Raw genomic sequence first — 12050 nt, 5'->3', positions numbered from 1 at the left:
GAAAGCTGAGTGCTGAAGAATTGATGCTTTTGAACTGTGGTGCTGGAGAAGACTCTTGAGAGTCCCTTGGACTGCAAGGAGATCCAACCAGTCCACTCTAAAGGAAATCAGTCCTGGGTGTTCATTGGAAGGACTGATGTTGAAGCTGAAACTCCAATACTTTGGCCACCTGATGCAAGGAGCTGACTCATTTGAAAAGACCCTGATGCTGGGAAAGATTGAGGGCAGGAGGAGAATGGGATGATAGAGGATGAGATGGTTGGATGACATCACTGACTCGATGGACATGGGTTTGGGTGAACTCTGGGAGTTGGTGGTGGACAGGGAGGCCTGGCGTGCTGCGGTTCATGGCGTCACAAAAAGTTGGACATCACTGAGCAACTGAACTAAACTGAACTGAATAATTAGTGATGCATAACATCTTTTCATTTGCTTGTTGCCCATCTGTATGTCATCTTTGGGAAAAATCTATTTAGTGCCTTTGGCCAGTTTTTCAACCAATTATATATATTTTTGGTTATTAACCTCTTATCATTTTAAATATCTTCTCCCATTTGGTAGATCATCTTGTCATTTTATGGATGGTTTCTTTTGCTGTGCAGAAGCTTTTTAGTTTGATATAGTCCTGTTTGTTTATTTTTGCTCATTTCTCTTGCCTGAGGAGACCTATCTAGAAAGATATTGCTAAGACTGATGTCAAAGAGAGCTGTGTCTGTGTCTTCTTCTAGTTTAATGGTTTTGAGTCTGTTTAAGTCTTTAATCCGTTTTGAGTTGGGTCTTGTGTATGGTGTGAGGTCGTGGTCTACTTTGGACCCCAGCAGTGTCCCCAACACCATTTATTTAAGACACTATCCTTTCTCCATTGGATGTGCCTTGTTCCTTTGTTTTGTATTAATTGTCTGTACATGTATGGGTTTATTTCTGGACTCTCAGTTTTATTCCATTGATCTATGTATCTGTTTTTCTGCCACTACCATGCTGTTTTGATTACTATGGTTTTGTAATATAGTTTGAAATCAGGGTGTGTGATATCTCCAGCTTTGTTCTTTTCATTCAGGATTGTTTTGGCTATTTTGGGGTCTTTCATGGTTACATATAAATCTTAGAATTTTCTGTCTTATTTCTGTGGAAAAATATTTCTGGAATTTCAGTGAGGATTGCATTGAATCCATAGCATGTGTTGGAAATATGGACATTTTAACAGTGTTAACTCTTTCAGTCCATGAGCAGACAGTCTCTTTCTGTTTATTTGTGCCTTCTTCAGTTTCTTTCCAATGTGTCTTAGAGTTTTCAGTGTACAGGTTTTTCACTACTTGGTTAAACCTATTCATAAATATCGTATTCTTTTTGTTTTCATTGTAAATTGAATTGTTTTCTTAATTTCTTTTTCTGCTAGCTCATTGTTAATGTATAGAAATACAACAGATTTTTAAAAAAATTGTATTCAGTTACTTTTAGCTGTGCTAGGTCTTCACTGCTGCATGGGTTTCTTTTTGTGGGTTTCTCTTGTTGTGGAGCTCAGGCTCTAGGTGCCCAGGCTTCAGTAGTTGGCAGCATGTGGGCTCGGTAGTTGCGTCTCTCGGACTCTGGAGCACAGGCTCAGTAGTTGTGGTGCGTAGACTTAGTTGCTCTGTGGCATGTGGGATCTTCCTGACCCAGGAATCGAACCCACAACTCCTTCATTGACAGATGGATTCTTTACCACAGAGCCACCAGGGAAGCCCCTTCTACAGATTTTTGAATGTTGATTTGTACCCTACAGCTTTATTCGTTTTTTATTTCTAATAGTTCTTATCTTCAGGGTTTTCTGTATATAAAATCACGTCATCCACAAATAGTGAGTTTCACTTCTTCCTTTCCAACTTGGATGCCTTTGATTTCTTTTTCTTGCCTGATTGCTGTACTGGAAGACTTCCAGTACTGTGTTGAATAAGAGTGGTAAGAGTGGGCATCCTTGTCTTGTTCCTGATTTTTTAGAGGACTAGCTTTCCATTTTTCATCATTGAAAATGATATTAGTTGTGGATTTGTCATATATGGCCTTTTTGTGTTGTGTTATGTTCTTTCTATACCCACTTTCAGAGAAGGCAATGGCACCCCACTCCAGTACTCTTGCCTGGAAAATCCCATGGATGGAGGAGCCTGGTAGGCTGCAGTCCATGGGGTCCCTAGGAGTCGGACACGACTGAGCGACTTCGCTTTGACTTTTCACTTTCATGCATTGGAGAAGGAAATGGCAACCCACCCCAGTATTCTTGCCTGGAGAATCCCAGGGACGGGGGAGCCTGGTGGGCTGCCGTCTGTGGGGTCACACAGAGTCGGACACAACTGAAGCGACTTAGCAGCAGCAGCAGCATACCCACTTTATTGAATTTTTTTTATCATAAATGGGCATTGAATCTTGTCATATGCTTTTTCTGCATCTATTGAAATGATTATATGCTTTTTGTCCTTGATTTTGTTAATGTGGTGTTCATGTGAATTGATTTGTGGACACAACCCTCCTTGCATCCCAGGACGTGTGGGATCTTAGTTCCCTGACTAGGGTTCAAGCCCATGCCCCTTGCATTGGAAGTGCAGAGTCTTAATCACTGGATCACTGAAGAAGTCCTCCTTTCTTAGAGCTTTAAACTCTTTGGTAAAGTATTTCTCTGTTCATTCATTTCTCCCCCTCTGTTCACTTAGTTCATTGAACTGCCTTTCTGTTTTGCTCTTTTTTTGTAGCTTTTTGACTTTCTTCATGAAGGCTGTTTTGAATTCTCTTACCAGTTAGCTCACAGTATTCTGTAACTTTAAGTTTGGTTACTGGAGAATTGTCATTGTCCTTTTGTGATAAAGTATTACTATGGTTCTTCAAGTGTAAGAAATTGTTTGATGAAATTGTTCCTCTGCTGGCACGTTTAAAGTAGCAAGTAACCTCTCTGCTTGACTCTGATAACAGGATAGGTTAGAAATTAGAGGCCTTTCCTTTATTTTCCAGCAGACGGCGCTGTAGCACACGTTTTTGGTTCTTTTCCCTCAGCTGCTTCTGTTTATGTTTGAAAGTCAGCACTTGGTGCCCTCCACCTCTGACTGCCCTGTGGCCTTCATTATCACTTCTTGTACCTGCGGGGCCATGGATGCCTTACTTTTGCCAGTGTTGCTGGCATAGCCGCCTGGTGCACTTCCTGTTCAGGATCCCTTGAGTGGCAGGTTCCACTGTTGTTGTGGAGGAAGCCGGGAGTAGGGAAGAGTAGCCATGTCCAGCGTCGTAAGATTCCTGGGCTCTGCGGCTTTGGCGGGGGGTGACTGGAGCCATGTGCACCGCCTCCCCTGCTCCTGCCAACCTCTCTGGGGCTGGAGGTCTGGGCGCTGTGGGCACCGTCTCTGTTGTTCCCTTGGTTCTGCCACCTCTACGTGTTCCAGTTCACCACCTTTAGTTGTGCATTTGTGTGGGAAATTCTCCAGTATCTCGGTGTGTTGGACGCAGGCACCTTTGGGGCGTTGTGAATGTTTTACTGGTTGAAACATGAAACATGTAGGATGAGTGGGAGAGACAAAGGTAGCTTTTCACTCCACCATGTTACTGACACTCAGAATGGTTCTTGTAAAGAAAAATTGGGTTATGTGGCTCTCCTCCTTGAAACTCCTTACACTTGACTCGAAGTGTAGATTCTTAAGCTGGCCCCTAAGTGCCTGGCCCTGTCATCTCATTCTCAATCCTCACGTCCACCTTTGAGTTCCTTGAAATCACCTGGTTTCTTCCTGTGTCATCTTCCGTGTTTCCTCGATCAGAAACGTAAGCTCTTTCGCCCCTCCTTCCTGACGCCTTCCCTGCGTGTATGTCACATGCGTGGTAAACTTGTCTCATCTTGCAGCTCTTTGCTTAAATGTCACTCTCATAGAACCCTCCTCTGATCCTCAGAAAAAAAAAAGAAAAAGAAAAAAAACTGTCCAAAACTTGCCAGTCTTTCAGATGGCTCTTTGATCTTTTCCTTTATAGCAAGCACTTAGCACAATTTATCGGAGAAGGCAATGGCACCCCACTCCAGTACTCTTGCCTGGAAAATCCCATGGATGGAGGAGCCTGGTGGGCTGCCGTCTATGGGGTCGCACAGAGTCGGACACGACTGAAGCAACTTAGCAGCAGCAGCAGCACAATTTATAAGCATAGATCTGTTTACGTGTTTACTAAGTTCTTTCTCCTTTACTAGACCATGAGCTCCACAGCAGTGCAGGACTCATCCTGTCTGTCTGTTTCACATTTATATTCAGTGCCTAGCATGGAGTGTGCCCTGGCTTATTACTGCGTGAGCAAATGAAAGAATGTAGAGGCTAATTTCATGGCTTCTCCTTGTTTTGAGCTATTTATTCAACAAATATTCAGAAAACAGCTTTGTGTTGGGATGGTGAAATTACGTTCTTTTAATATTTTTATGTTTTGGTATGAGACATTTTTCCTAGTGGTTTCTCCTGTTTGCAGGCAGAGTGCTCAGAGCCCACATTGTTTCTGTGTGTTTGCATAGGTTGGATTCCAGAAACTGTGGAAGAATGGAAGCTTCTCCTACATCTGGTGCAGAACACAAGCACAAAGCCAGCCCCCCAGCAGTCACCGGATGGGAACTTCAACGATGGGCCTTCCCCTATCACTGTGGAGAATGTGGCCCTCCTGTTAGCTAAGGCCATGGGCCCAGACCGGGCCTGGTCACTGCTCCAGGAATGTGGTTTGACCCTGGAGCTGTCAGAGAGATTTACTAGAACCTGCGATATCCTGAGAATTGCCGAGAAAAGGCAGAGGTAATGTCTGTCTGTCCTGCCCTAGTCCTGCCCTGTCCACAAGCATTTGGGGAGTGTAGAATCCCTCAGATTTTCAGAGGGGGACAGGACTGTAGAGATCAACAGTCCCCCCAAATGGGGGGACAGACTTCTCTGTTCACTTAGGTGATTAAGAGAAGAGGCTAAAGTAATACTTTGTTCATAGTCGTGACCAAGACACTTGTAGGTCGATGTGAATACCCAAATATGATGTATATTCAGTTCTTTAAGAATATTATTTGTACCACATACCTAATACCTGCAATGCAGGAGACCGGGGTTTGATCCCTGGGTCGGGAAGATCCCCTGGAGAAGGGAATGGCAATCCACTCCAGTATTCTTGCCTGGAGAATCCCATGGATGGAGGAGCCTGGCAGGCTACAGACCATGAGGTGGCAAAGAGTCGGACATGAGTGACTCACACACACACACACACACACACACACACACACCCCCACCTAATCATCTCAGTTTTTTTAAAAAAATTTTTTATTTTTAAAAATTGTGGTAAAATACAGATAACATGAAATTTATTGTCAACCATTTTTAAGTAGTTGGTTCAGTAGTGTTAAGTATATTTGTGTCATTGTGCAGTTAATTTCCAGAACTTTTTCATCTTATAGAACTGAAAGTCTGTCCCCACGATTCCCCCCTCCTCCCTCTGCCCCCTCCCTGGCAAGCACTGTTCTTTCTGTCTGGGACCATAGTGTGTGTCTTTTTGTGGCTGGCTTATTTCACTTAGCATAATGTCCTTAACGGTGTTGCAGCATTTGTCAGAGTTTCCTTTTTTCCTGGGACTGAGTAATATTTTGTTGTGTGTATATAACCACATTTTGTTTATCCGCTCATCTCTTGATAGACACTTGCGTTGCTTCTGCTTCTTGCTATTTTGAGTAATGTTGCTGTGAACATGAGGTTACAAATCTCTCTTTGAGACCCTACTTTCAGTTCTTTTGGGTGTATACCCAGGTGTGGAGTTGCTGGATCAGATGGTACTTCTGTTTTTAATTTTTTGAGACACTCCTGTACTAATTTCCATGGATCCCACACCATTCTGCATTTCCACCGTGGTGCCCAGGGGTTCCTGTTACTCCACATCCCTACCAACACTAGTTATTACTATTACTTTTTGGTAGTTAGCTACCCTAATGGGCATGAGGTAATACCTCATTATGGTTTTTATTTGCATTTTCCTAGTGATTAGTGGTGTTGAACACCTTTTCATATGCTCGTTGGCCATTTGAATATCATCTTTGGAAAAGTACCTGTTCAAGTTTTTTGCCCATTTTTAAATTGCATTATTATTTTTTTTTTTTGGTCATATGAGTTCTTTACATATTGTGGATATTAACCTCTGGGATATATGATTTGCAAATATTTTCCCCTATTGTATAGGACAAGGTGTCATATTCATAGGACGCCTTTTCACTCTGTTAGTTTTATCTTTTGATGCACAGAGTCAGTCAGCTTTTTGAATCCTTTACTTCTGAAAAGAATGAACAATGACAACTAAATTTGCTTGTTTCTTTTCTTTGGGATTTCAGAGCCTTGATACAAAGCATGCTCGAAAAATGTGATCGGTTTCTCTGGTCTCAGCAGGCCTAGCTGAAGAAGGCGCAGCAGGGTGTCACAACATGTTGAGAAAGACTGACTTGTGCTCCTGAGCCTCCTGAACACATTTGTTCTTGAAGGAAAGGCCCCACCGGAGATCCCAGCGCCTTTTTGGGAGCACCTTCATCCCTGCATTTGTGGCTCTATTTGTGACCTCAGTGTTTTTCAACCAAAGTTGAATTTTGAAAGGAATCAGTCCTTGTTTGCTAAAACAAAATGCTCTGGAAGGAAGCAGAATGTGAATATCCCCAGCTGTGCAGCCCTTATGCTGGACAATAGAATTATTGGTTCCCTGTTGGTGGACTGGGGGAATTCTTTTCCTGTCATGACTGCTATGCAAGGAGCACAAGTTTCTCAATCTGGTCATATGAAGACATACAATGTAGTTGATAGAAATTTAATTCCTTTCTTATCTTCTCTGGGATACTTCAGAAATTACCAAAGTAAGACCTGGTAGAATGTAATTAACACATAAAATAAGTGAAACACTGAAGATTCAAATTAAATTTAAAAATGAAAATGAATATTTAAATTGAGCTAATTTAGAATATATTTTTTTCTAGTGCTTGATATTTTCTAATTGAACCTATATAAAACTAATTCATTACTAGAGATGTTTTACTCCAGTCTTTCCTAAGTAAAGTAGCCCAAAGGAATCATGCACTTTTAAAATTTGTTTTTTAAGGGCCATAATAAAGGCAGGTTGAGTATTGATAAGACTGCAGCAAGTGCTTGTATTATTTAAGCCAAGTACTAGATTACCATTTTCAGGCTGTGTATACTAACACAGCATGTTTTATTAATAATAAATGTAAAATCTGATTTAAAATGTTATTTGACTAGAATGTAGACATGAGGTTTATTGTGTGTAATTTGCAGGAAGGTGTGGTGTAAACTCAGCATGGAATAGGCAAAATGTTGGATCCATTGAATGATTCACTTCTTTTTTTTTCATTTATAACACAGCCAGAGAACTAGAGACACAAATTGCCGTCTAACAGTTTAGAGAGTTAGTTTCTTCCTGTTAGGAAATTCTAACAGTTTTGGTCACCAGTGTGTGGCAGGGTGTGTGTGTGTAGTGTGTTTCTCCACACCAAGGAATTCTCCAGTACTAGCTGAGTGTCCTTTCCACTCATTAGAAAGTCAGTCCAGAGATGGCATTGAATTCTGCAGGTTAAGGGCTCATTTCCACAAATCTGCCAGCACTTAAGATGCCAGTCACGGGTCCAGGTTGTTAACTGTACGAGCGTCCCTCTTTTTATTGCACTTTGTTTTGTTGTTCTTCACAGATACTGTTTTGTTTTGTTTTTTTTTAAACAAATTGGAGATTTGTGGCAACCCTGCGTTGAGTAAGTCTATCAGTCCAGTTTTCCAACAGCATTTCCTCACTTTGTGTCTCTGTCACATTTTTGTGATTCTTAAAAAATACAGAGTTTTTCGCTTACTTGTCATGGAGATCTTTGTCAGTCATCTTCATCATTACTGCTGTAAATGTTTTGTGGCATCGCTGCACCCACGTAAGGCAGTGAACTTAACGAGAAATGTGTGTTCTGACTGTTTCAACCGATTATTCCCCATCTCTTTCCTTTTCTTCAGGCCTTCCCATTGCCTGACCCACAGTACTAGGCCAATTAATAACCTCATAGCAGCCTCCTCAGTATTCAAGCGAAAGGAAGAACTAGTTACACATCTCACTTTAAATCAAAAGGTAGAAATGATTAAGCTAAGTGAGGAAGGCATGTTGAAAGCTGGAGTAGGCTGAAAGCTAGGCCTGTTGCATCAAACAGCCAAATTGTGAATGTGAACGAAACGTATGTGATGGAAATTAAAAATGCTACTCTGATGAATACAAGAATGAGAAAAAAGTGAAACAGCCTTGTTGCTGATACGGAGAAAGTTTTAGTAGTCTAGATAGAAGCTGAAACCAACCAGAGCATTCTCTTTCGCCAGAGTGTAATCCACAGCAAGGCTGAGAGAGATGAGGAAGCTCCAGAAGAACTATTTGAAGCTGGCAGAGGTTGATCCATGAAGGTTAAGGAAAGAAGTTGTCCTCATGACTTTTGTGTAAGGTGAAGCAGCAAGTGTTGATGTAGAAGCTGCAGCAAGTTGTCCAGAAGATCTAAGATCGTTACTGAAAGTGGCTACACTAAATGACAGATTTTCAGTGTTGATGGAACAGCATTTGAAAAGAGTGCCGTCTAGTACTTCTCATCTAGCTAGAGAGGCAAAGTCAGTGCCTGGTTTCAGAGTTTCAAAGGACAGGCTCACTCTCCTGTTAGGGGCTAATGCAGATGGTGTCTGAATTGAAGCCAATGCTGTTTACCATGGTGAACATCCTGGGGCCTTAAGACTTAGGCTGAGTCTACTCGGCCTGTGCTCTGTAAGTGGAACCACAAAAGCTGAATGAGAGCACAAGTATTTACAACATGGTTTAATGAATATTTTAAGCTCACTGTTGAGACCTACTGCTCAGAGAAAAAGATTCTTTTCAAGGTGTTACTGCTCACTGACAGACCTTCATTGCCCAAGATAGAGATACGAAACAAGATTAATGTTTTTATGCCTGCTAACACATTCCTTCTGCAGTCCATGGATGAAGGAATAATTTCAACTTTCAAATATTATTTCTTAAGAAGTACATTTTGTAAGATTATAGCTGCCATATATTATGATTCCTTTGATGGATCTGGGCCAAGTAAATTGAAAACCTGGAAAGAATTCACCATTCTAGATGCCATTAAGAACATGCATGATTCATGGGAAGAGGTCAACATACTAACATTGATAGGAATTTGGAAGAAGTTTGTTCCAAGCCTCATAGGTGACTGAGGGCTTCAAGACTTCAGTGGAGGGGGTCATTGCACATGTGGTACAAAGAGCAGGAAAACAAGAATTAGAGGTGGAGCCTGAAGATACGATTCAATTGCTGTAATCACATGATAAAACTTATAATGGATGAAGAGAGTTTATCTTCTTTTGGATGAGCAAAGAAAATGAGTTCTTGAGATGGAATCTACTGGTGAAGATGCTGGGAAGATTGTTGACAACAGATTTAAGATACTACATAAACTTCGTTGACAAAGCATTGGCAGGGTTGAGAGAAAATTGACTAATTTTGAAAGAACTCTTACTATGGGTAAAATACTATAAAGTATTCCATGCTACAGAGAAGTCATTTGTGAGAGGAAGAGAAGGAAGAGTCAATGATGTGGCAAACTCCAGTGTTGTCTTATTTTAAGAAATCACCACAGTGACCCCCGGCTTTAGGAAACACCACCTTGATCAGTGAGCTCCCATCCACGTGGAGGCAAGACCCTCTCCCAGGAAAAAAATTACAACTTGCTGAAGGCTCAGATAATGGTTAGCACTTTTTTAGCAAAAAAGTATTCTTAAATTAAGGCTTATACACTGAATTTTAAGACAATGCTATTGCATGCTTACTAGACTATCGTAGAATATAAACACAACTTTTCTATGCACTGGAAAACTAAAAGTTCACGTGACTCACTTTATTCCTGTGGTCTGGGGACTGAATCCACTAATGCTCATGTGTGCCTGTGTTTCTGACCAGTTGGCTATAAACCAGAGATTCCCACGATCCACTCCTTGGGTTCGATTAATTTGCTAGAGTGGCTTAGCAGATCTCGGAGATACATTTTACTTACTTAGATTTATCAGTTTATTATAAAAGCCTATAACTCAGGAACAGCTGGATGGAGGGGATGGTATGGGGAAGGGGCAAGGAATTTCCGTGCCCTCTCCCAGTGCCACTGCAGATGGAAGGCTACATGTTCACCAAGCAAAAGCTCTAGATAAAGCAGCAGCAGTCTCGGGATACGGGCTGGAGGTTGAGTTCAGTGGCCAATGGCCAGCGTCAGGACTGGAAGTTGCAGCCCTCTAATCACTGGGTCGGCTGCACTGTCAGCCAGCCCCCATCCTTAGGTGTGGTCGAAAGTCACCTTATTAACATCAAAAAGACACCTATCACTTTGGAAATTCCAAGAGTTTTAGGAACTCTGTGCCCAGGAAAGGGGATGAAGACCAAATATAATAGATTTCTTATCAGTTAAGTCACTCAGTCCTGTCTGACTCTTTGCGACCCGATGGGCTGCAGCATGCCAGGCCTCCCTGTCCATTACCAACTGAATGGGAGTTTTGCTTGTTTTCCTTGGAAAATAAATTCAGGTGAGATTTTTTTTCCTTTAATGCTAGAAAATTCTCTGTACCCTTTTGATAAATGAGGATAGATGTAACGTGCCCTAGAAAGATGTGTCATAAATGATTGCACAGTTGTGCCAGCTCAGGCAGTTTCCTCCTCCTGGGATTTCCTCTAGACCATCTTTTGCATGGTCACTGTGTAATGACAAAATCTGACAGTAATAGGAGGGTTTTCACCCTTTACAGACTCACATGTCAAGTAACCCAATACAGCCACAATCAGTTCAGCTGGCAAAAATCCCATTCGGTTAAACATTTATATTTGAACAGTCTTACTTGGATATTAGGCAGTGTTTGCAAGTACAACTTGTAATCTTTCACTTGCCCTGTGCTTGTCTCACTTTTACTCCTGCACCCAGGCCTGACTGGTGTTTAACAGGGCTTCAGGGTAGCAAAGTGGCTGCTAGCCTGGCTTTGTCCATTGTGGGGAAAAGCACAGTGTGACAGTTGTGAGTTGTTTTATTTGAGGCAAAATGAGAACTATTGAAGAGAGAATTCATAGGGCCTGGACTCCATCTTAGGCCTGTTCATGCTGATCATGCTCGGCCACCTGTCCAATGGACTCTGAACTTGTTTAGTGCCTATGGAAACGACAACAGAAGGATAAGACCTCCTCCAGACAGGCCATAAATTTTTCTATACCTATCGGAGTGTAACCTCGGGCTTCTTGATTATTGGCCAATTGTTTAACTGTTTGAACACATAACACGTGAATGATGGGGTTATTGGGATTGTATTTACCCTTCCTTTGTTTATGTAAGTCTCAAGGAATTTGGAGTGGTGGGTTCAGACACTGGTGGGTACACATGGGGTATAAAAGATTTTCACAAATATTGGTCGGGGTCCTTGGCTAAGAGGATACTTGGCCTTGGGCCTGCTGGTGTAATAAACTGCACTCCACTATCTGCATTGTCCTTCTGAGTGAGTTTGTTTCCCGGAACGCGTGGCTACAACGCTATAATCTGGGAGATGGCATTTCAGATAGCTCTAAGAAACTGTTCCAAAGAGGTAGGAGTGAGGAGTGTTAACAAATGACTTTAGTGAAGGAGGGTGCTTGCAGCCAAGCACACATTTTGGCAGAACCTTGCTACTGGTCAGGAGGAACAAATGTCATTGTTAATGATTTTAGTGCTCTTCTAGAGGAGAGGCACGGAGAAGGCAATGGCACCCCATTCCAGTACTCTTGCCTGGAAAATCCCATGGACGGAGGAACCTGGTGGCCTGCAGTCCATGGGGTCGCTAAGAGTCGGACACAACTGAGCGACTTCCCTTTCACTTTTCACTTTCTTGCATTGGAGAAGGAAATGGCAACCCACTCCAGTGTTCTTGCCTGGAGAATCCCAGGGACAGCGGAGCCTGGTGGGCTGCCGTCTATGGGGTCGCACAGAGTTGGACACGACTGAAGCGACTTAGCAGCAGCAGCAGCAG

The 12050-nt window shown here is 42.2% G+C and overlaps 1 protein-coding gene across 5 annotated transcripts in view; it reads left to right on the top strand.

Annotated features, from left to right (window-relative positions):
• Nucleotides 1-7859, top strand: part of HPS5 (HPS5 biogenesis of lysosomal organelles complex 2 subunit 2) — a 43497-nt gene extending 35638 nt beyond the window's left edge. For all 5 annotated transcript variants that reach the window (XM_055581302.1, XM_055581301.1, XM_055581299.1 and 2 more), the window contains 2 exons: nt 4505-4775; nt 6338-7859. In XM_055581302.1, the coding sequence (XP_055437277.1) occupies nt 4505-4775; nt 6338-6398 (332 nt within the window). In that variant the 3' untranslated portion in view covers nt 6399-7859. The remainder of the gene's footprint in view (nt 1-4504; nt 4776-6337) is intronic.
• The last annotated feature ends 4191 nt before the right edge of the window (nt 7860-12050 follow it).

The sequence above is a fragment of the Bubalus kerabau genome, chromosome 5, assembly GCF_029407905.1.
Source record: "Bubalus kerabau isolate K-KA32 ecotype Philippines breed swamp buffalo chromosome 5, PCC_UOA_SB_1v2, whole genome shotgun sequence".
Lineage (NCBI taxonomy): Eukaryota > Metazoa > Chordata > Mammalia > Artiodactyla > Bovidae > Bubalus > Bubalus kerabau.
The sequence above is the reverse complement of the archived record's forward strand: the minus strand, read 5'-3'. Positions and strand labels throughout refer to the sequence as shown.